This window comes from Osmerus mordax, chromosome 9 (assembly GCF_038355195.1).
Source record: "Osmerus mordax isolate fOsmMor3 chromosome 9, fOsmMor3.pri, whole genome shotgun sequence".
Taxonomy (NCBI): Eukaryota; Metazoa; Chordata; class Actinopteri; order Osmeriformes; family Osmeridae; genus Osmerus; species Osmerus mordax.
The window spans coordinates 1805091-1828709 of NC_090058.1; the positions used below are offsets into that span (position 1 = coordinate 1805091).

At 43.8% G+C, this 23619-nt stretch overlaps 4 protein-coding genes across 4 annotated transcripts; 1 reads left to right on the forward strand and 3 right to left on the reverse strand.

Moving 5' to 3' along the window:
- Positions 1–6: 6 nt before the first annotated feature.
- flvcr2a (FLVCR choline and putative heme transporter 2a) lies at positions 7–12241 on the reverse strand. The gene is made up of 11 exons (XM_067244000.1): positions 11436–12241; positions 9687–9828; positions 7137–7277; positions 5708–5775; positions 5286–5389; positions 3552–3662; positions 3144–3249; positions 2805–2916; positions 2350–2408; positions 1708–1830; positions 7–1130 (listed from the first exon to the last, which is right to left on the reverse strand). Exons 1-10 carry the CDS (start codon positions 12021–12023, stop codon positions 1750–1752), a joined length of 1512 nt encoding a protein of 503 aa, XP_067100101.1. The 5' UTR covers positions 12024–12241; the 3' UTR covers positions 7–1130; positions 1708–1749.
- Positions 12242–12870: 629 nt separating this feature from the next.
- jdp2a (Jun dimerization protein 2a) lies at positions 12871–16963 on the reverse strand. The gene is made up of 4 exons (XM_067243590.1): positions 16854–16963; positions 14231–14448; positions 13811–13915; positions 12871–13651 (listed from the first exon to the last, which is right to left on the reverse strand). Exons 1-4 carry the CDS (start codon positions 16939–16941, stop codon positions 13466–13468), a joined length of 597 nt encoding a protein of 198 aa, XP_067099691.1. The 5' UTR covers positions 16942–16963; the 3' UTR covers positions 12871–13465.
- Positions 16964–17405: 442 nt separating this feature from the next.
- Positions 17406–20136, reverse strand: fosaa (v-fos FBJ murine osteosarcoma viral oncogene homolog Aa). The gene is made up of 4 exons (XM_067243167.1): positions 19990–20136; positions 19097–19324; positions 18661–18768; positions 17406–18567 (listed from the first exon to the last, which is right to left on the reverse strand). The coding sequence occupies exons 1-4, from the start codon at positions 20134–20136 to the stop codon at positions 17896–17898; spliced, it is 1155 nt and encodes a 384-aa protein (XP_067099268.1). The 3' UTR covers positions 17406–17895.
- A 1177-nt stretch (positions 20137–21313) lies between these two features.
- On the forward strand, positions 21314–23612 carry LOC136949106 (transmembrane emp24 domain-containing protein 10-like). The gene is made up of 5 exons (XM_067243314.1): positions 21314–21572; positions 21874–21994; positions 22129–22202; positions 22682–22808; positions 23127–23612. Exons 1-5 carry the CDS (start codon positions 21396–21398, stop codon positions 23246–23248), a joined length of 621 nt encoding a protein of 206 aa, XP_067099415.1. The 5' UTR covers positions 21314–21395; the 3' UTR covers positions 23249–23612.
- The last annotated feature ends 7 nt before the right edge of the window (positions 23613–23619 follow it).

The following is a 23619-nucleotide window of genomic DNA, read 5'->3' on the forward strand; positions in this document are numbered from 1 at the left end:
GGAGGTTCTCCCTTTATTTTCACCCGACCAACAGACATTACAGACCCAAGACACAGATTACTGGACAAATTGTTTAGTAAAAGTTAGTAAAGTAATGACACTCGGTAATAATTACATGACCTGTCATTCATTATTTATACCAAAGTGCCTACAAAAATAATACAATGACAATGTAATATACTGTCTGAATTATTAGATTCACAGCTCACAAAATTATACAATAAATACATAATAAATCACTTGATAATTGTAACCACATTACATATCTTAAGCAGTTGACAGACTTATGTCAAATTTGATTCAATTAGCAGACACTTATCCAAAGCAGTGTACAAACAGTGCATATATTATGCATGAATTGTATTAAACATTTGTTTAAAATCCTACTACCAACCTTAAACATGTAATAAATCCAGTTTTTCAGTAACAAATACACGTTCAGAGAATCGTACATAAAAACACCTACTTCCTTGTAAAAAATGACGAGTAAATTGTCTCTGTTCTTCAAGCAAATTATTTTGTGCTCCCATTCTGTCAAAGTTTCTCTTTCAAATACAGATAATGTCACTAAATACAATAGAATAAATACCAGTCTTCTCATCTACAAATTAAAGCAATTTTCCCTTGGGGATCAATAAAGTGTCTACTATCACTAGTACTAGCAGTTAGTTTAAATGTACATCACCTGTACACGGACAATATTGACCATCCAAAACTAACTCAGATACACAGCATCAACCTTATTCATCAACACTTCCTGGCACCATCGTATTGCGACAAATTTACCGCATACAAAAACAAAGTGAAGCATTTTCTTTTAACCGTTGGGCTGTCTCAGACCCCCCACATTGCGAAGGTTAAAAGAAAACCCGAAGGCAGCACAAGGGTTAAGTATAAGTCAGAGATTAATAAGTATTAATCTCTGACTTGGCCTTCAGATCTAATGTTCCCGCTTAATACCAGTGAAGTTCTGGTTAGCTACCCATTTCTATGGAAACAAGATTAAGCAAAAGACAAATGCGTATCACTTTCACAAAATAAGCATGGGTTGGTTGGGCAGGAACTTACAGATACTACCAAGTCAAACTTCGTTATATTGTCCTGGATGCTGTAACAGCTGCTCTGTCACCCTGGAGGACAGTCAGACAATATCATTTGATGAAAAAGTTAAATTTTCTGAGCAACATACAATACGTTACTAGCAAAGTTGTATATTAATAATTTTTCCAAACCTACTGCAAGTTTCATGAGGGATTAAATGAAGCAATAATGGTTACATTATGCACTGTGTGTGAAGCAGTTTGGTTTTCTACTGATCAGCAAAGTGCTTTGAACACATATTTACTTTAAACCCTCAGATGTGTGTTTCATAATGTTCCCTGTAATCAGCTTGAGGCTAATCTCACTCTGCCCCCAGTTCTCAGGAGAAACAGCAGGAACCACTGGCCTTTCCTAGAGACTGGGAGTGGAATGCAGTGGTTTCACTGATTCAGATTAATCCCGGATAATATTTTAAAACATCTTGTTAAAGTTATCACTGAAAATTTGCACGAGTAACTTAGATTATCACAACACAAAGTTTGATGTTTATGTTAAGACATGTTTATTTATGTGTTAAGACCAGAGAGAGGGACAAATCAAAATAAACTATTATTATGTTTAAGGGTTGCATGACAGCACCCCTGTGTCTGTGCATGCTGGGGTTACCTAAGCAGGGCTGAGTGGGTTTAGTGATGTTATGGGTTAGGGTCAGAACCTCTCCTTCTGCAGGGTGGGGCAGCCGGACCCTGTGGCTCCGTAGTGCTGCATTGGAGATGTCGAGCCTGCAGGCTGAAACAACAGCTAGGGAGTCAGAAGTCTGAAGGACCTCCTTCACCATCACCCTCTTCAGGACCCTCCGCTCTCCCACCAGGCGCCTTAAGAGCCAGCTAACAGCCCTGCACCTTCCTCATCCCTCCTAACTTACTGAGACACTAGCCAGACTCCATCACCAACAGTCTGAGCCTCGAAAGTGCCTTGTTAGATGTTAAATTAGACTTTTTAATGGGTTGAAAAAAACTGGGGTTTGCCAAGTGGAGTAAAAGGGGAAACACCAATTCTTAATTTTGAAAAGAATAGTTTATAATCATGGAAAAAGACAATTAACATTAGTGATATTGTTAGTATTGTTGAACAATTGATCAGTGTTTAAAAAAATATATTTTTAGTTAATAAATCTCATAAATATGATCAAATATTTTCTTTAGGGGACCCAGCCAGTGGATTACCAGCCCAAAGCATACAACCCCAGCCAGGGAACTAACACATGCAGAGATCTCACCTTTGACCCCACATAACACTTCTACTCACCACCTGTGTTCCAGTCAGCTGGTTGGCCCTTTGTCTTCGCAGGTCAGACTTGATGAACACTGACAGAAACAGATAAGAAGCTGTGACAATAATATCAAATGTATCTTGGCACATTGTTGATTCAGAGTTATAGCTAACACAGCTGTGGCTGTTATACAGTTAGAACACACATTCCTTCATGAGACAGAAAATATTTTGTTTATCACTGACCACTAGAAGGAGCTGTGACTGCATACGGGACCTGACGGCTACAGGTGTTATGAAAATACTAACGCAATGAGTCATGTTTAGGACTTCCCCCATGAAGTTAAGATAGGCCTTACAGTATATTATGTCACAGTGCATCACCACATCAAATCTGAAATCCATGAGTCCAATGTTCGCAGTGCTGTGGAGGTTTACCTCTAAACAGCCCTGTCGGCACGTGTACCATGTGGGGTAAAGGTTGCCTGTACCTGTCATGATGCCCCCTAAGAGAAGGAAGACACACAGGAAGATGTTGCCTGCTAGTGTCCCATAGTGGTCTATGATCGTCCCTTGACCGATCGTGAAAATCATGCCAAACACCTTGAAGGAGAAGGAGAGAACCGGTGAAACAGAACAGCTGCTGCATTCTGCATTTCATTTCATAAATGTACCTCATTCATTTAGCCAACACGATACACAGAGGGGGATTTGAACCTGCACACCCACTGAGCTATACCTACCTCTTTTGTCTGAAACATCCTCCGTTTGAAACCTCAAACACACGACCATGTGACTGACTAACAGAGAGAGGACGTGACCTGGATTACCTGGGCTGAGCCGTTGAGCAGACCTGATGAGGTGCCCTCAGACTCTGGGAAGGTGAGCTCCACAGCAAACTCAAAGCCCAGAGGCAGATACCCTGTCATGAAGAATCTACAGGAAAAGGTTGAAAGGGGTGTAGGGATTATGCTTCTTGAGTTGAGTATTATTTTTTTGACATAATTTCCACAAGGGATCAGGGTAAGTGGAGGAGAGGATGTGTTTATAGTTTGTTTCACTTTCAAAAGTAGCTCTGAGGACACATTGGGAAATAAATAGCTATGGGCACCACTAGTTTAGTATAAACAAACTTCAGTTAATTCTGGGGAGTAAACAAGAGTGGCTGCGGTGTTGTCGAGCAGAAGAGTAGAGCTGACCATGTCTACTGAAAGGACAAGAACATGGATTGTACTCACCCCAGAGCCCCCGAGGTGACAAACACCACCCACAGCTGGCCCAGGTTGAGGGTGAAGGCGTAGACCACCATCCCAACCAGAGACAGGATGTAGAACGCCAAGGTCGTCTGTCTGTGGGGAGGAGGGAGGTGTTAACATGACTCTTACCTCACGCTCAAGTGCTTTTATTTACTTTAAGGATTATTGTAACACCGGTAAAACCATAATGTGGCTTTCTAACATGGTTGGTGTATGTGTGTGCGCTCTGCTCAGCACAACCGCATGACTAGCTCGGTTTAACACAGTCTTTCTGAATCCTCCTGCAAAATTAATCTCATCCGATCTCGCTTTTATTTGTGCTTTGCCACAAAGCACTTAAGACTCGTCCCATGACAACTTAACAACCCTCAATACGAGCCTCTTCTTTCAATGCAGCAGCCAAGTCGAGACGTGACGCCAAACTGTCCCTCGGTGCTCAGTCAGGACATAAAGTGTCCAGATTCCTGGCAGTCTAAAACCTCGTCATAACTTTAGCCTTTTCTACACAAACACGCTTATGGTGGATGAATCCCTCTGTTCAACCACGCATGCAAGATGGATGAAGCATCGCTTCACTATGTTGTTGTTAGTTTAACCTGGTCCAGAGTCCACTTTCTCCCACACTGAATAGGATCAACAACAGACACGCAGTCTGACTGCTGTAGCCACAAATGTTATGAATGGCATGTCAAGAATTCGAGTCATAACATTTCACTGTCAAAAAAAAAAAATCCATGTTGGAAGGTTGGCATTTAAGAATAATACTGCATCTGAATTTTCAGTTGAGTCCTCAATTTTATTACAGACCCATTTCTGAAACTTCTCCATGTGAAGTTTCCTTGTCATAACAAAAGGCAGTGGAGGTGAACCAGTGTCTGGATGTGACTGTGCTGATGCAGAAACAGGCAGCTGTTAGACCTTCCTGTCACGCGTGTCTATGTTGTCTACCAGACTCCACGTGACAAGTCCCTGGACGTCCCTGCTACAGCAGGACTGTGGCTGATGGAGACGAAGCCCATCTGATAAGGAGACACGTTCAGTTCCTCCACAACTTCAGTTTGGGCCGGTGTTAAGAGGCCGACAGAATGTAGAAAACGTAAACATCTGTTTAAAACTGAGGATTTCTAAGTCGTCCATGCAGAAAGCACTTCATTTAGCACCAATCTTAAACTGTGATCAATGAGTGATCAGGCAACTAGTTCTGGAGGAGTGTATCCTGCAAGGCCACTTTGAGGTTAAGTGTGTTATGACCTCTACTGGGGTGAAAGGACGCCACGGTCTGACCACGGTCAAGAGGACGCATATCTGAGCTGTATCACCTCAGCTCAGCTTAATCCCTCTATACACACCGAGACGAAAGATTCGCTCAAAATCATGGAAGCCCATTATTTTCTCAAGTCACTCATCAATAGAATGTGTCCTTGTCTGGACTTCATCCAGGTCCGTGCAAGGTCCACTCCACCAAGAGGCATAGAAGATGTTGCATGAATACTTATGATCGTGAGGTATAACAGCTTCTAGTGTCATCAGTCCTGCCTCCATGTTACAGTACTAAAGGATAAAGCAACAGGATAAAGACCAGTTCTCCTATTGTAATATACAGGTCCTCATGTTTAGGGCGTTTCTACTCTGATGCCAGACACGTTTTCCCTGGAGTGATGGTAAATAGGTGGATCTTTGCATGTAACAGTTTGCACTCAAGACCCCATGTCTTACTTGTAGGTTTTGGTTTTGTCCAACCATATTCCACAAATGAGGGATCCCACCATGCCTGCAACGACAATGGTGAGGCCGATTCTCCCGGCATTGATCTCTTCACCCTGTAGGACAAAGAAATGGACAGAATATGCCTTTACCCTGTGGTGTAGGAGTCTGCCTGAACACCAGACACACTCACGCCCCTCAGCTCTCTTATCTGGAGGGGGATGCTTCACCAGACCACAGTAATCTTTTTTTAAACTAAATTAGTCTTCTGTCTGGAAAGTCCCCCAAAGAAATGTACTCCACAGAATTCATTACTGTCAGTCTCTTGTGGTTTTCCTAGTACAGTCGGCGAAAAAAAATTGGGCCTTGGTATACAAAAGAGGAAATTAAGTATTCTTCTTTCCAAGATGGTGTGCGTTGTTTTCTGGGCTTACAGGATAGTGCTCGATGATCATCCTGTTCAGCAGGGTGGAAACGGAGTAGAAGCAGCCCACGTTTAGACCTGCAGGAAACACAGAAACACGTCTGTTGAGTGTCAGTTCCTCTGAGCCCAGGCAGCCAGCCTGGGTCTATTCAGGTCAAACCTGTAGGGAGAGACGTCTGGAGATCCAGATGGGACCACCCTTCTTTTGTTTCGTTTTTTTAGATACATTTTTGGTCGCATTTCTGCCTTTATTATTTATGATAGCGATGGTGTGTTTTGGAGAGGACAGGACACGTGGGGAGAGAAAGAGAGGGGATGACATGCGGTAAAGGGCCTGGGCTGGAATCGAACCTCAGCCTACATGGTTCTGGCATTCGTCTGGTGAGCCACCGGGGGCTCCAGTGACCTCCAGTTCTGTCACTGTTGTCAGAACTGTGGCAGCCACACACATCCAGTTTTCACCTGGCCAGTCAGCTGTTGTAACTTTGGATTGGGACATTTTAATAGCATGAGACACGATTGCCCTCAAGGCGTGTGGCTAATTTGGAAATCTGTGATTTTAGACATTAGAAACACACTGTCTCTAATGTTTGGAGATGATAAAACCAAAGAACAGAGTTTTTGCAACCTTTCGAGCCCAGAACATGATGGAGTTAGTGATAGTGTAAATCAGCATGTATTAGCATTTTCAGTGGATTTCCAAACAATCCCTTCCCAAACATATCACACAAAAGATTTCCACCCAAAGATTCCTTAACTACAATTGTTAAACCAATCAACTGGAATACTTGGTGCTTGTGCTCTCTGTACAAAAAAAAAATTATGTAAAAGATTACATTCTGGTGTACCATGGCCTTTGATTCAATCCAGCCCACATTCCACCCTTGAATACAGTATTAGCATTTTAAGGGGATTACAAAAACAAACCCTTCAAGTCTATTGAATGCGTCACATCACGCGACTGACTTGAGGTCACACTACTACTCATTTTTGAGTACTTCAGATGAAGTGTCACATGATGCATCACCACATATCTGATAGACAACATCCTCCTCCACAGATCTGGCTTCAAAACATCATGCGAGTGACCCAAGGTCGCCGTTGTATGGACTGAGAAACAGACTGCTCGAGTTAATCATCACCGACTACTACTACGACCTTTGACCCTCCAGACTTGAGGACACCGGTGCACCAGCTCCAAACCCTGCTGCCCTGAGAGGCCTTTAGATATCGTATCAGATCCCGATAGAGACGAGCCATCTGTCGATCGGTCTTTCAAACCTCCAACACCTGTGACTGTATCTTAACGATGTGGTGGACATGGGACATGCGTTTCAGATAACAAGCCTTTCGTAGAGGGATCCTGTGAGGCTGGGTCCTGGTGGATCTAGGTAGGTCTGAGAGCTGGGTAGGGTGGGTTGGGTGGGTGAGGGTCTGACCGTAGCTGATGAGGAGGAGGATGAAGGGCTTGTTGGTCAGCAGTCTCCTGATGGAGGCCATGTAGGAGTAGTCCTCTGGTGGGACGCCCCTAGCCTGGACCTGGGACTGGGTCGGGGGGAGGTCAGGCTGCTCCTGGAACACTGGTGGGCACACAAACACATGCACATTGGTGGAAGCTGGACTCCAGTGTGATCTCTGGTTATGTCGAGAGTGGACAGAGAGAAGGGCTCGCCCCTGAAGGCTGAGGAGATGAGATAAACACAACCCTGAGGAGTTGAGATAAACACAACCCTGAGGAGTTGTAGGGAAACGCTGGAGACAGTTTAGCCTATCAGGGCTTATCTCTCAGTTTAGCCTATCAGAGCTTATCTCTCACTCCAGGTGCTTTTCATCAATGGTAAATAAAACAGGCCCCATGTGACATGTTTCCTGGCCTAGCTGGAAGACCTGGAACTGGTCTACCGTCAATCAACAAGAGTCCAAAGTCAAGGGTTTACCCAGAGAAAGGACCATTAGGCTTGAGAGTGAATCAAAAAGAGGCCATTTGATAACCTCACGTTAGCAAGTGGACTGTAGATTGTACATAAGGAAGTACTTAAACAGGATGAAAATATGACTAAAATGACTGCTCAGTAGCTACTGTATCTGCATGGCGCTGACATCCCAGGTGAGACTTCCCTGTTGTCCAGAGGAAATCTGAGGTATAGCATGTCCACATGGTTCAAACATTTACATTACATTTTACATTTAGTCATTTATCAGACGCTCTTATCCAGAGCGACTTACAGTAAGTACAGGGACATTCTCCCCGAGGCAAGTAGGGTGAAGTGTCTTGAAAACCAAACAAGGCTCAGATGGCGAAGCAGGAACATCAACTACAATTACAGGAACATAAAACCTGCCTTACTGGGAAGTTTATCAGGAGCGTTAATCAAATGCTAGCACCCATAAGTTTGTAGTAAGTTGTTCTCCTCTCTGTGTTTAGTTCTAAGACAAACCAGCATCAGGTGGTCGCAGAAAACACTTCAACTTATTCAAGTCTTTCCTTTGGTTTGAGATAAAATCAGAGGAAATTAATCAAATCATGGCCAAATACTGCAATTACAGGGCTGGCCTGTCCCCCTGAGAGGGCTGGCCTGTCCCCCCGAGAGGGCTGGCCTGTCTGGCCTGTCCCCCCGAGAGGGCTGGCCTGTCCCCCCGAGAGGGCTGGCCTGTCCCCCCGAGAGGGCTGGCCTGTCCCCCCGAGAGGGCTGGCCTGTCCCCCCGAGAGGGCTGGCCTGTCTGGCCTGTCCCCCTGAGAGGGCTGGCCTGTCTGGCCTGTCCCCCTGAGAGGGCTGGCCTGTCCCCCCGAGAGGGCTGGCCTGTCCCCCCGAGAGGGCTGGCCTGTCCCCCCGAGAGGGCTGGCCTGTCCCCCCGAGAGGGCTGGCCTGTCCCCCCGAGAGGGCTGGCCTGTCTGGCCTGTCCCCTTGAGAGGGCTGGCCTGTCTGGCCTGTCCCCCCGAGAGGGCTGGCCTGTCCCCCCGAGAGGGCTGGCCTGTCTGGCCTGTCCCCTTGAGAGGGCTGGCCTGTCCCCCCGAGAGGGCTGGCCTGTCCCCCGAGAGGGCTGGCCTGTCCCCCCGAGAGGGCTGGCCTGTCCCCCGAGAGGGCTGGCCTGTCCCCCTGAGAGGGCTGGCCTGTCCCCCCGAGAGGGCTGGCCTGTCCCCCTGAGAGGGCTGGCCTGTCCCCCTGAGAGGGCTGGCCTGTCCCCCCGAGAGGGCTGGCCTGTCCCCCTGAGAGGGCTGGCCTGTCCCCCCGAGAGGGCTGGCCTGTCCCCTTGAGAGGGCTGGCCTGTCCCCCTGAGAGGGAAGGGTTGTTGAGCTGTAGGCAGGAAGCATATTCAAACTCACACTGAAGGTCAGGACTAGGGGGGCATGCCAGCTGGGTGGAGGGGGTAGACATGCAAAACGCCAGAAGGAAACAACACAACATTGGTACATTGTTGGCCCAGAGATAAACACTACTCTGTTGATGGCATCTGATGCCAACACGCTCTTGGTGAGCCTGTTCATGAAAAACGACAATGACACCAGCAAATCTTATTTGGAAGAAGTGTTTGGTCGTAGGCACTGTCTGTCCTTTAAGAGCACAAACAGAGAGTGTGTGGGGGGGAAGCAGTCAACTAGTATCATGGTGTTTTTAAATACATCCTACAGTTGGAGCTGGAGTCAGGTGGCTGAGCGGTTAGGGAATTGGGCTAGTAATCCGAAGGTTGCTGGTTCAATTCCTGGCCATGCCAAATGATGTTGTGCACTTCACCCTACTTGCCTCGGGGGGGAATGTCCCTGCACTTACTGTAAGTCGCTCTGGATAAGAGCGTCTGCTAAATGACTAAATGTAAATGTAATGTAAGTTGTAACGAACGACTGAGGCAGGACACAGAATCATCCATGACATAGAAATGTGTTTTCAGAGCATGTAGCTCCTGTGTGTGTGTGTGTGTGTGTGTGTGTGTGTGTGTGTGTGTGTGTGTGTGTGTGTGTGTGTGTGTGGTTAGTCTTCCTCGTGGCTTACCCATGATCACTAGGATGAAGAGAACGGTCGCCACGCCGGCGGTGATGTAGAACATGATGCTGATGTGTTGCCCCAGCTCATTCTTATCCTCCACGTTCGGCACGAGGATGGGCGGGACCAGGAAACCGATGGCAATGCCCAGCTGTAGGAGGGGCACCCAAGCCATCAAGGGTTTAAGGTCAGCACCTCAGACACATTAACTCAACTCACAACCACAGACTGTACACTACCGTCTAGGTAGGAGAGTGATTTTATCAACAAAAGGTTGAGGTTTTAGAAGTATACAATCAAGACAGACGACTTGAAGATACTAGAAGGATCAGTGGTCTGCTTTGTTTAGAACGTTTGAAAAATGGATTCCCCCAACAACTTTGTTGCAAGCCAATAAACTTGCGCTGTGCTTTGTTATTCAATCGAATCATAGAATTTTGCCTTCTTTTCACTGGAAATGTGAAAGTTTGGGACCGGAGCCTGTAGAAGGCTGTGAGAGTGGAGACAGAAACACAGCTGTGTTTTATTTCCAAAATAAGTGTGAGGAACAGTAGGTGGGGGTCTCAGGACAGGGGACACGTGTAGCAGCTGATACCCAGCGAGTAAAACAGTTGGGTTTCAGGAGGTTGGAGGGCACTGAGATTGTCACCCATCCTTCTCTTCAGGTGTGTGTGTGTGTGTGTTCGCGCGTGGGTGTATATTATAATAAAAGGTACGTAGTATTTCATGTTTTACCAGTGTTGTTTTGCATTATGTTCTCCTACTCACATGCCAAGTGTGAAGGAAATAAATAATCTTGAATCTACACATTCACACGTCCATGAGCGTACATGTTCAAAAAAATGACAGATCTGTACAGTGTGGACCAAAGAAAAAGGGGTCAACAACACCAATAATCAGGTATTAACCCCCAAAACAGACTTCTGCTGTTGTTGGAGTCATTTCATGGCCTGATGGACTGTGGCTGTGCCAAATCTTTCTTTGAGAGTCCTGGTATTCATCACTCATCTTCATCCCTCTACTGTCTTGTAATGGCAGTGTCTAAGGAGTCAGGTGGCTGAGCGGTTAGGGAATCGGGCTAGTAATCTGAAGGTTGCCAGTTCGATTCCCAGCTGTGTGAAATGACGTTGTGTCCTTGGGCAAGGCACTTCACCCTACTTGCCTCGGGGGAATGTCCCTGTACTTACTGTAAGTCGCTCTGGATAAGAGTGTCGGCTAAATGACTAAAATGTAAATGTCTAGTCTTCCAGTATTTACCTGCCTGCCCATGTTACAGCACTTCCTCTCTACATCACCTAGCAACCTCTCTACGTGCCTTTCACAACTGCGTGGCTCAATGTCTGTCATTTGTTCAGATCTCAACCTGTACTTTTTATTTTCGTACCATTGTGAGTGTTACTCATGAACATGAGTCAATCAGGTGCAATATGCATGACAGGAACACACTGCCAAATTAAACAGATTAACAGGCAAACCCAGAGCTGACAATCTGGGGAAGGAACCTGTTCCATGATGGGACATGCCTGATAAGAAATACTTCTTCAACAAACAGTCGGGCAGATACTTTTCCGTGTTATAATGCATAATATAGCCTACTACTTTGTGAATACCAAGTCCTTTAACCTTTAAGTACTGTATACCGGGGGGACATCTTTTAAATGTCCGTGGGCAGAAAGGCGGAATGATTTGTCTTTCACATGCCATCAGTGAATGTCCAGCCTTTCACTTACCTGTTTCGTGTGATCTGGATTTTCTCACCTGATTTCCAAATACTCCGATTGAGCAGGCAGTGGACACCTCTCCGGTTCCAAACCAAACAGATGCGATTCTGGAGGGCATTCCAAGAATAAAGACTTGGGAAACGGAGCTAGCGAACTGCCCGAGCAAAGTAACCCAGAATAGCGTCGGTCTGACGCTGGCCACTTTGATCCATGTTCCAATACAATTAATACCGGTCGCAACAAGCGCTATGAAGCGCAGTCCCTTTTTATCCAAAAGCCAGGTAACAGGCAAAATGAACGGGATGTATGTCAGCATGTAGATCATAGACAACCAGTCTACAGCAAAAGAGTTCACATTGTAGAATTTCATAAAGATATTGTTTATAATTGAGTATTGGATCCATTGAAAAGCGTTGCAAAGAGAGTAAGCGCTGAAAAGTAACACTATCATCCAACGCCTTTTGTACAATCGAGTGGCTGGAACGTCCTTGTCCGCGTTCGGAATGTCTATACATTCGATTTGTTCTGCGAGGTCATCAGATTTTGAAGGGTTCATTTTCTTCCGAAACAAACCATTTCTTTTATCTGTCAAGTCAGAAGCATCAAAGTCTGTGTTCTCGCTCATATTGCCACAGAGTTGCACTCTCCATGCAGTCTTCTGTAAGATTGATGAAATTATTTATTATAATGAAATATTTAGGCTAATGTAAAAAGGCAGATCAATGGCAAAACTTCAAAAAACTTTAAAATTGGATGTGGATTACTTGCACTCGCTCCTCACAATAACTTAATAAAAATGAATCAAATTGGAACTAAGAAGGATGTCCATGTCCTTCAAGTACTCCCTTGATGAATCTCTTAAGTTAAACACGCAGAGAAATCCTATTTATTAGCCCATACCACCACGTGATGTCCAAACTCTACCTCCACCCAATTGGAAGTTGAACCAATGATTAAGAAAACACACTCGCGAAAAGTTGAAAAGTTGAGTCATAGCCTATATATTACAAGGGAGTCGGCGATGTAGAAAAGGCCACATTGTCACGGGCACGGCTGTACTGCCAGTGTTTCGGTTCTGTTTGTCCCTCCCCTGGTGTTTGCCTGTGTTTACTGTAATTGTCTTCACCTGTCTGGTTAATTGCTTATAACTTCCCAAATGTGGTTATGAAATGATGTTCAGTTTGATAAGACCTAATTTAGTGTTTATCGTTGTAATAAAACGTCGTGTGCACAACTAATTCTTGTGATTTATATAGTAGTCCTCAGTATATGATTAATATTTAAAATAAATGCATGCTTGGAAGTTTACGGTTTGGGATGCCAGATGCCTGGTGGATCATTTCTGGCCGCTAGATGGCGCTGCTACTGCGGACCCCATCAACGTACGTTTGCAATAGTGAAGAACTCGACTAGAAAAGAAACTATGCATTTATGTCTTGCAGAAATACAAACGCATCACATTTTGTTATAGCTTATATGTCAATATGATACAATATACAAAGTATAAAAATCAGAAACTGGATTGGAAGTAACAATGTAATGGGAAATAGGGAATAAAACAAGTAATGTAAACAGTCTATATGTGCATATATGACGCCTGCGCCAAAATAACAACAAAACAGTACAAACGAAATGGTCAAACAGTAGGCCAGTGGGGCATAATACAAAAGGGAAAATAATGGATATCTTAGTACACATTGGTAAAACAAAAGATACACTTAAACACAGCCATGACTGTCTTAAGGCCTGAGAGATCTGTAACACTAACTGAGAGGCACGTTATTAATCAAGCTGCATTACATATCTATCACTATTACACTCATCTACACTGATAGTGGCTCGAGTCAAGAGGTCCAGAATGACAACAACGATGACATCAAAACCAAAAGTACTAGTTTTAACCTGCCAGCACAAAGTCCAATCTCATTGGGTCAACCTCTGTCCAGGCAAGAGTGCTTGGGAAAGGCTCCCTCTGGGCCAAACCCAGGCATGAAGTGCTGCTAGCTGGCTGTAAACTGGAGGTGTGGAGACGTTCTCCCCTGAGCCCAGAGACATCACTCGGCGACATCACTTGGCGTCCAGGTGTTCCAGCAGAGGGTTGGCCTCGCCGTCTGGGGTCTGGACGCTGTCAGTGCGGACGATGCATGTCGGCCGGTGGAGGTTCAGCATGACCATCAGCTGCTGCCTCTCATTCTTCAGCTCCTCGATCTGGGCTTTGAGGTCAGAGTTCATCATCTCTAGTCTTTCTGATTCCTGAGGCGGAGGACGTGAGGAAGAGAGGAAGTGAGGGAGAGATGGGGGAGGTGTTAGAAAGGGTTTCTGGAAGCAAACTAGAAATGACGACCAGCATCGAGGACCCGTGAAAGGGAACCGTGAGAGGGAACTGTGTGGAACGCTGCGGAACGTTCTCACCCTTTGTAGGTACTCTGTCCTCTCCTTCTTCTTGTTTCGACACCGAGCCGCGGCTACTTTGTTTTTCTCTCTCCTGCGTTTCCTCCTGTCCTCCTCCTCGTCCCACTACATCACGCAAACACACAGGTCTGGAGTCATACGCTGCGATTACAGGGGTGATTTAGATACAGCGGTCTCATTTCAACAGATTGATACAAACGGCATGCAATCAACACGGTGCGACGTTTGGACGTTTTCCAGACAGAACATTCTGTCCACAAGGAGGAGCTGTTTGTTAAGATTGTGAACACTGGTCCAAACGTCATGCCAGGGCACTCTAAATGATTGTGTCAGGGATGAAAAAGACACAGTGGCACTCTCGGGAGCATTACGTGTCGTTTCATCAGGTGAATAACAACACCAACCATCCCAGTCCCTCACCTCTGTTTTGATGGTGATGGGCCTCTTCCCCAGCTTCCCCAGGAAGTGGAGGGGGGACAGCATGGCCCCCAGCTCCCGAAGGTCCCCAAACTTCAGCTGGTCGGTCAGCGTGGTGGCAGAGATCCCGGCCAGGTGACCCAAGCTGGGCAATGAGCCGGCGGTGACGGACGGATCCGGGATCTGTCCCGGCATCATGTCAGACCCAGTTGAGACCACAGCTGAGAAAAACACAAAAGGGGAAATCATATTTGCGGGTGCGGGAGGTCACTGTCCAGGAAACGGAGATTTCACAATAAAGGCACACGACAAAGGGAAGGGCTGGAATGTTGATTGTGGAGTAGTCTCCTTAGGGTCTGTTAAAGAGCTTGAAGGAGACATTTCCCAGAGTCCACCTGGTTGTCCTGGCAGGCTTCCGTCTAACGCTGGCCTGCCATAAGAGCAGAAGGCAGAGGCTGTCTCCCATTAGGCCCTTTTTATTATTTCATCTCTTTTTTTTTCTGGAATGTACTGTACTGTATGTATACTCCCATTTACAGAGGTCTTGGCAAGGATCTCGTTTTCTTTTTTTTCTTTCTTTTTTTCTTATTCCTGGAGGCCAAAAGGGAGGCACACAGCCCGGCACAAAAGTAGACTCAGACACATTCCCCTTTATCCCAAGGAGAGCTGTGGCTGGCTCTTGCCAAGAAACACCCGTTGCCCATGTTTTCCTCTGGATGAGCTGCCTCTCCATGTCAGGGCAGAGGAATGTGGCTGCAGGAGAACAGGAGAATATGGCCGAGCCGGGTCCTTCACTAAGAGCCCCGCTCCAGAGTCTCTCCTCTTTGCTTTCACACACACACGACATGGTTGGTTTTGTCTTTTTTTTTTTTTTTTTTACCAACTCCTCTGGCAGAATTGTACGAACTTTCAGTCTTTTTAGTTTTGAGCGTAAGTTTGAACAACTATACTTGCAAGTTAGATGAAAAGAGTGAGAGAGTCAGTGACAGTGGAGAGAGACAGATCTTTCCGCAGGAGTCCGGCAAATGTTTCTCAATGAAACAATATAACTAAGATTTTACCCTAAATAAGGTCCACTATCAGATTTTTTTTAAGGGAATATGGCAGCATCTCTCTTATTTCAATATTTGATGTACTAACAGGCATTTTCTTGCCACAATTCAATGCCAGGACTAATTTCAGTGAACCAACAAAACAGAAAATCTTGGTGTGTGGAGAAAGAGGTTGCCAAGTACAACAGAAACCATAACTCTACCATGGATATCAAACAAAGCACACTGCAGACCATTTCCCCTCAGACACCTACAGCACCAGAGTGTGCTACACAACGCACCACAAATTACTTCACAGGGCAAACTACAGACATGATTGGAGACTACTGAACCAGGATGTGTCACTTTGTGTTTCGAGAGAACAATACTCTACACAGAATCACTCACTATGCGTGTTCGCCTTGGATGTAAACCATCCTTGCCTAAATGAGAGGTTGCTTGTGTGGGCCCTGACTGTACGGAGTTCAGCAATGACAGAGGGAATGATGAGGTGAAAAAGCAACAAGGTTCCCTTTGTTTGGGTTACGCAGGGCAGCTAAGGAAAGCTGGCAGCCTCTAGACCACTGGATCCAGGAATATCAACACTAGTATCTACACTCTCAAGTGTAATAAGTGCTGATTCTGAAATCTGACAGATATTGAGAACCTTGTCCAAAGAACTGTGCCAATAGTGTTCATTATGTGAATTGAATCAATATTTTATAAATATTGAGAGAGAAAAACACACCAACTATTGGGAAGATACATACAGCAGAAATGTGATGGAATTTGTACGTTTTCACACTATTTAAATAGACCACATAACTTCTTACTGTAGTAAAAACGACTTTCTTTTAAAACAAAGAAGTGAAAACGTTGGTATGATGACAATGATTTTTGTATGATTTTTGTGTGTTAACTAACTAACCAAACTAAAAAGACCAAGTGTTGTGAAAGGAATACATCATTTTGTCACATAGAATCATTAAATATCAATGTGCTTTGATCATGTCAGTTCGATAACATGTTCTGATAAGAGGCCATCAAATCTTTTGGCACGGGTGTCTTCAATAACATCAGAACAAAGTCATGATGTAGAACCTTGATTAATAACGCGGTACTTTCAGTCATGAGTCAATTTCAAAGCGGAAGTTATTCTACATTACGGCATGCTTCTTATGTAACACTTCTTTTGCATCTTGCCATAAGATCATCTTGACTACAAAGTCAAAGTTGTAAGATAAATATATGTATATATCTATATTTAGAGAATATAGTCATGAGCCAAATGTTAATGACCGCGTTTAAGCAATAAGTTTTGTATAAAGGTATAGCAAAATTCTAGTAGTTTTCACATTGTGTGAACTATTGTAACGAGGAAAGCATGCACACAAACTTTTTCGCTATTTTGTACACTTTATGTAGATTTGTATTTCGACTTCTAAAACCACATTTGATCAACAATGTCGTTGTAGATAAAGAGAGGATTGTGCATATTGGCCAGAGAACCTCGCAGGCTGCTGACGGCGGTTCACAGCCCATGCGTGGCGCGCCTACATAATCAGTATTTCTCGCCAGAGAAGTAATTTACAAACCTGACTTTGATCCTAAGTGCAACAGCTGTCCTTTCCTCTGATCAGGTGATGGTCGAGAGTAGATTTTAAAAAGTGGAAATCGTTGCATCAGCCCGTTTTAAATAGTGATCCCTATCTGGGAGGATTTGGGAATGCGGAAATTAGTTATGCCAACTAGACGTAAGCAGGGATGTAAAAAAGTACAGTCAGAAAGTGGGGAGAGAGAAGTGGGGAAGTCCTGTCCGCTCCTCCCCTAGAAACTAAAACATCCACTGCAGACCCATTTGCTCCGCATAGGCTGCTGCGCATTTCAGTAGGGTCACCCCTGCAGAGATTAACCGCTTGAAACATTTACAAAACGATCAACACTGATGTGCAAAACACACTCTGACCTTTAATTACTGGTACATGCTGTATTGTGAAAATCGCTGTTGAAATGTAAAACGACAACAAATGCCAGGGTAGGTTAATTGAATGAATATTTAATGTGGTTCATCAATAAGCAATCAATGCTTGAACTTTTTTATTTATTCGACGAGTCAAAAATTTAAGGTAAAAAAATAAATTCTCGTAAATTACATCTTGATAGATATAGCACTGGATGTTTTCATGGAAAACTCTAAACATTGTAACAATGGGTCAAATCACATTTGATGACATTGAGGTATGCAAGTACTTAACATAGATAAGCATGTTTGCTTTAACACAACATTTATAGTTAGTAATACACTGTTGCCATCAAAACACAAAACCATACAGTCAATTCCACAATACATTATAGATCTAGTTTCAGACCAAACATATATTAAATCTGAAAATATTTGGAATTTCTCTGCATGCGTTTACCTCAGAATATGCTTGATCTTCATGTGTTGAATCAAAAGCCATGCTTTCGCTACATCAGAGAACCTGGAGGACGTTTTCACTTCCTCCTGAAGTCCCATAGCACATTCCATAGATTCCTTGAAGCGCTTACATGATAACACAATTGCATCGTCGTCCAGTATCATATCTGACAAACAGCCACCATTGGAACTGTAATCTTTAATCATTTTTCTTTACATTATAAGGCTAAGAGAGTTGGTGAGTTGAGGATATCGACATTAGATTCGCCTTTGCTGGCTCCACTTTTACAACCATCACACCCTTCTGCTAGGGAGTCCAGCTCAGGACAGGCAAACGTAAACACAGACAGGTAGCTGCTACAGGTTGGCGTGGAGGTCACAACCGGGGTGCTCAAAGGCTCCAGGTCGCTGGACACGGACTTGTACAGGGTTTCCCAGTCAGAAACCCCCAGGGAGCTGCTCAAGTCAATGTCTGGGACGGATCGAGCGGTCTCTGTGGGCGTTCTCCCTCCCAGGCCAGGCAGCAGGTTGTCCAGTAGCCCCTCCTTAATGTCTAAAGATGGTTCCAGGTCATAGATGTTCACTTCAGCACTGGCACACAACAAGATGTTGGAGTTCCCAGAGATGGCTGTGGCCGGATCGTTAGGGATGTCCATTTCCTGGAGCGAGGGGGCTTCCTGGAGACTGTCCTCGGGCAGTTTGTCCTCCTCCGGGCTGGGAGGTAGATCAGAGGAACCGCTGGCCTCTGGGAAAATCAAGTCCAGCTCCTCTGCCAATTGACAGACTGGTTTATGTGTGGCGAGGACAAATTCAAGCCTCTCTTTCTCTTTCAGCAGATCGGCTATTTCTGTCTGCAGCGTGGCTTTTTCTTCTTCTAGCTTGTCAGTCTCCTGTGGTGAGACCCAAAGTTAACCACACAGGAAATGTAATCGATGTACGATTCCTGATCACAGATTCAAACGATCAGATAGTTTCTAACTTACAGCTTGCAGTGTATCGGTGAGCTCCCTCCTCCTGTTGCGACACTTCGCTGCAGCCATTTTATTCCTCTCTCTCCTTACTCTCTTCTTCTCTTCTTCCTCATGAGAGAGCTGTGGGGTTCAGAGAGAGGAAGCACTTATTACATCGCTGAATAATCTCCCAATCCGGATCTGCCTTACTAAATTCACCCTCCGAAGAATGGTAAAAAACATCATTCTCTGCAGTGCGTCTAAAAATAGACCATTGTTGCAGACTCGGTGTGACCTGAATATAAATGGACTGCCCGAGGTATAGGCACACAGCCAGTACAGTATCTAGCAAAACATGCTCCTCATAAAAAATCTGTTTTTTTTTGTGTTAACACAAATCTCTCTCTTATATTTAATGTCCAACATAGCATGAATAAGGCTAATCCCCCCAAAATAAGCTTCAACCCACCTGCTCTGATTTTCCCTTTCTGCCAGTGTTTTTTCCCTTACAACAGCCTGCTTTGGGTGTTGCCTGGTAAGAGCGCTGCGCTTCATTGGCTTGCTTGCTACCCAGAGATGGGGAGACAGATGTTATTATGGTCGGCTGGACCATCCACTGCAAATCTGGGGTAGAGGAAATTGCAGTGACTGTGGGAACAAACGGACTGGTTGATGTATCCATGTCTGGGCAGAGCTCCTGCAAAGTGACATGTTATCAGTTACAGAGCCGTCACTTATGAAAAAAATAGCTAAATCATTTTGCGCCACAGCCATAAAAAATAAATAAAAAAGAATTCCATTATGAATAATAATTTCCCAAATAATTACATAAATGACTATCACAAACTGATAATACTACTTATAAAGCTGTTGGTGTATCCAGAATACAATTTTCTTAAAACATTTCCAGCCATCCTAAAATAGTCTCCTCCGGATCAATATTTGACTTTATCATTGTTACTGACGTCAACACTGACGCAGAGATGCTGTGGAGTCTCCTCAATGGATTTATTTTTCTCAATGAAAAATCATCACACGCTTTAATTTGGGCACAATATTTAAAAATACAGTGTTTGTTCTCTCATACTGCTGATTGGTTATCTAACAGCTGGATTCTGCTTTGGCAGAGAGAGACTTTAGGATTTTAATTAACCAATCATTTTATGGAAATGTTTACCCCCACCCAATTGATAACATCCTCGAGAGAAAAAGAAGCGAACAAAGGCTATGCTTCTTAAATTTTCAGTTTTAAGTTTCATTCACATTATAATGCACATATACATTTGATACATACGAAAGTGCAATAATAGTTGATATTAATATCGTTGACTGTTACTTGTTACTTCATTGATTTATTCATACCTTTGCACTGCTCTCTGGCGGTGAAGCAGACGAGCTCGTGTTTTCCTGCGTCTTATTAAGACAGTGAGTCGGGCTCTCCCCGACAGGAGATTCTGTGCTGCTGCGAGACATTGAATCAGCGTCGGAATTTAAATTGTTGGGAAACATGTCTTGCCAAAATCTTGTCTCATGCGTTCAAAAATTGAAAGACGACCCACTCCAGGTTTATACCTGGTTACTGGTAAGCCTCGTGAGCAAGCCCCTCCTTTTATAGTCTGCCAGTATTTTATGAATGAACTAAGACTGTACCATCTAAGGAGGGGAGTCACTTAAACAATGAAAAGCACATCCTCTACATTTCCGATAAACATCTCATCTGCTAAATTAAATCCATTCTTACAAGTAATTGCAAATAATCCCCAAATCTTGAACCGTAGGCTACAGTATGATTCGCCTATTTGATATGAAGCAGTCTATGAAAAATATATGACAAATCCGAAAGATTATTTGTGCTCCCCTCAGAAGAACATATTTTGGTGATTTTAAATGTGTTTGATAAGAATATGTTGTCCACAATAAATATCAGTTACTTCAATAGCCTGATGATGTAGAATATTGTCATTGCAAGGAGGCATATTGTTTTGGCAGCATGCATATGTGTATACGTATGTATACCATAGGCTATATGTAGGTTATGTAGGCCTATGGAGTCTATACTGTAAGTACATTAAATGAACACACTATGTTTTATGTTTATGACGTTCCTATTTAGAAAAGGACGAAATCCATATAAGGACCCATGACGTTCTAGGATTCCTTTCCCTGGATGACATAAATATTCTAAAGAAATGTTGCTTATGTAGCCTATATGAATCTAAAGAATAAAATTCACATTCAAAGAAACACATTCACCTAGCTATATTCTTTGGTACTTACTAACATCGAACATAATTCTTTCAAGAATTATGTTGTAAACAATGTAAACAATTTCATTCGAATGGGTGCAGGCCCTTTTTGAGTTATAGAATAATGTGACCCCAATTCTGAACCAGATGTAGGCATACGATTTGAGGTATAGCTCTATATCTAGCCATATTACACATTGCACTGCGTTTAGTATCCGTTGGATTTTTTTATGGCGAAATGTATGTTTCAGAGACTACAATTTCAACGCAGAGTTGTTGTCTTGCGCCAACCTTGGTCATATCGGGCAACTGAGATAAGCTCCGCACCGGATGTATCTCCTCTGGAACTCAAACAGCCGGATTGTAGAAACAGTTTTTTCGTTGTGAGAGAAACGAGGTTAGAAGAAAAAGGGTCGTGGCGTAATCACATGATTTATCCCGGAAGAGAGTAGCACCACCAGACAAGCTGCTTTTGACAGCCGCATCTTTAGCATATACATATATTCTGGTGACAAGACAGATATGTCTAGATTTTTTGTGTTGTTTTTTGTATCCATCCTTATTGATTTTTCCTTTTCAATCACGTTCTATTTGCCAGTAAATCTTCGAAAATGTTTGCGGGAAGAGATTCACAAAGACGTGCTCGTCACAGGCGAATACGAAGTTGGCGAACAACCGAATGCTAAAACCAATCTGAAGGTAACACGTCGCAAGTTAGCCTATTCAATTCGACATGATGCTACTTAGGTGTACCCTTCATTTTTGACGAGGAAAGTGGTTTGCAACATGTTCTACCTTTTTATAAATCGAAATGAAATAGGCGATCTGTCTATCTACATTTTCTCCAGCTCGGCTATAGCCTAAGATATCTTAATAAGATTCTCTTTGGCCCTCATTCTCTCACAGCTGTTAGTCAGAAATTACATTCCTCTCCGGGAGAAGGATTTCTCTGTAGTTTGTAAATCATTTAAATGCACTGCTTCTTTTGTGTCTTGCACAGATTACGGATTCATCAGGTCACACATTATATTCCAAGGAGGATGCTTTGAAAGGGAAGTTTGCCTTTACAACGGAAGACTATGACATGTTCGAAGTTTGCTTTGAAAGCAAATCCCCCATGGGTGAGTACTGAATACATGTAAATAATAATTGTCGGTAATTGTCAGGAGTAGCCTAGGATCGGATCATATTTGGTGAGACTGAAAAGGACAGGACTGAATACATGTTTGTCGTGTTTTTATCCTCGGTTACACAGGCACAGGAAGAGCCCCAGAACAGCAGGTTAATCTCGACATGAAACATGGTGTGGAGGCTAAAAACTATGAGGAGGTAAGTGACTTGCACGGTAAACGTGTCATTATTTGCATGTGAAGCGCCTTTTGTAGGGTGCATGGCACGGTCAATCCCTACAGTTTTATCTAAGAAATAGCGTACACTTTCTTAATATTTGTCAAACGGAGTTGCGTGTCAAATGCCACAGTAGTGACGCTGACGCAGGACATTCAAAAGGTTATTTTTTACATTTATGTTAATAGGAATCAGGTGGCTGAGCGGTTAGGGAATCGGGCTAGTAATCTGAAGGTTGCCAGTTCGATTCCCTACCGTGCAAAATGACGTTGTGTCCTTGGGCAAGTGTTAGTTCACCCTACTTGCCTCGGGGGAATGTCCCTGTACTTACTGTAAGTCGCTCTGGATAAGAACGTCTGCTAAATGACTAAAATGTAAATGTATTAGATCAGCAGCTGCACCTGAGATGTGTCCTGGTTGGTAACGTTTCTTAACGTGCGCTGCTCTTATCGTCGCCTCAGATGGCTAAGGTTGAGAAGCTGAAGCCACTGGAGGTGGAGCTAAGACGTCTGGAAGACCTGTCGGAGTCCATCGTTAATGACTTTGCTTACATGAAGAAGCGCGAGGAAGAGATGAGGGACACGAACGGTGAGTCAAGCCCATCACTAAACCCTCAGCATCAGTGATAGCATGAGGACATGTAGAGTCTGCTGTATTGGCAGCACATGGAGGATCAACTGTATATTAGTCAGGCGGCCGTAATGTGTTTGACTATCTGTGTGTGTGTACGTATCATGATAATTTCTCTCTGATCTAGCAGCATGATAGGGTTTCTTCAGTATGTGTCAGGTTGCTGGTGCAACACCTACCTCCAAACAGATTTGGACTTGTTTCTGTCTTTTGATTGAGGACCGCTGTTAAACTCATGGCTAAAAAAATTTTTTTTTCCCCCTCCGACTGTTCCAGAATCCACCAACACTCGCGTGCTGTACTTCAGCATCTTCTCCATGTGCTGCCTGATTGGTCTGGCCACGTGGCAGGTCTTCTACCTGAGACGATTCTTCAAGGCAAAGAAGCTTATTGAGTAAAAGCCAGACAGTATATGAAGCTTGTTCTAAGATAGATTCATTCACAAGAATTGGAAGTCAACCGTACTGTTTGTAAAACGTTTAGGTTTGGAGGATTGTAGTGTCCTGCATCAAGATTTTTTTATGACTGGTTTCGAATACAAATTACACTGTTACGAATTAGGATATTGTTTGGCTACTGCTTAAGGTCAATTCAATAGTTTATAAACATTTATAAAATCTTATGTTGGGTTAAATAACAATACATATTTAAATGTCTCCAATTTACAAATAGCAGCGATGTACAATTAAAGCGATGCATTGTAAAAATGTCCCCTGGATATCAGGAACAAGACATGTTTTTGAATAAAAAAACTCCACTTTTCACTCCA

Excerpts from the sequence above, each read along its gene's own strand:
- fosaa (XM_067243167.1), bottom strand. The coding sequence starts at position 20,136 with ATGTTTCCCAACAATTTAAATTCCGACGCTGATTCAATGTCTCGCAGC. Across the intron at positions 19,325-19,989 it reads CGCCAGAGAGCAGTGCAAAG|GAGCTCTGCCCAGACATGGA; the intron begins GTATGAATAAAT and ends GTCACTTTGCAG. Across the intron at positions 18,769-19,096 it reads GAAAGGGAAAATCAGAGCAG|CTCTCTCATGAGGAAGAAGA; the intron begins GTGGGTTGAAGC and ends TGAACCCCACAG.
- jdp2a (XM_067243590.1), bottom strand. The coding sequence starts at position 16,941 with ATGCAACGATTTCCACTTTTTAAAATCTACTCTCGACCATCACCTGAT. Across the intron at positions 14,449-16,853 it reads GCACTTAGGATCAAAGTCAG|CTGTGGTCTCAACTGGGTCT; the intron begins GTTTGTAAATTA and ends TGTTTTTCTCAG. Across the intron at positions 13,916-14,230 it reads CCATCACCATCAAAACAGAG|TGGGACGAGGAGGAGGACAG; the intron begins GTGAGGGACTGG and ends TGCGTGATGTAG.
- flvcr2a (XM_067244000.1), bottom strand. The coding sequence starts at position 12,023 with ATGAGCGAGAACACAGACTTTGATGCTTCTGACTTGACAGATAAAAGA. Across the intron at positions 3,663-5,285 it reads GACAAAACCAAAACCTACAA|ACAGACGACCTTGGCGTTCT; the intron begins GTAAGACATGGG and ends TCCTCCCCACAG. Across the intron at positions 1,831-2,349 it reads AGCTGACTGGAACACAGGTG|CCTGCAGGCTCGACATCTCC; the intron begins GTGAGTAGAAGT and ends CTGTTGTTTCAG.
- LOC136949106 (XM_067243314.1), top strand. The coding sequence starts at position 21,396 with ATGTCTAGATTTTTTGTGTTGTTTTTTGTATCCATCCTTATTGATTTT. Across the intron at positions 21,573-21,873 it reads ATGCTAAAACCAATCTGAAG|ATTACGGATTCATCAGGTCA; the intron begins GTAACACGTCGC and ends TGTCTTGCACAG. Across the intron at positions 21,995-22,128 it reads TGAAAGCAAATCCCCCATGG|GCACAGGAAGAGCCCCAGAA; the intron begins GTGAGTACTGAA and ends TCGGTTACACAG.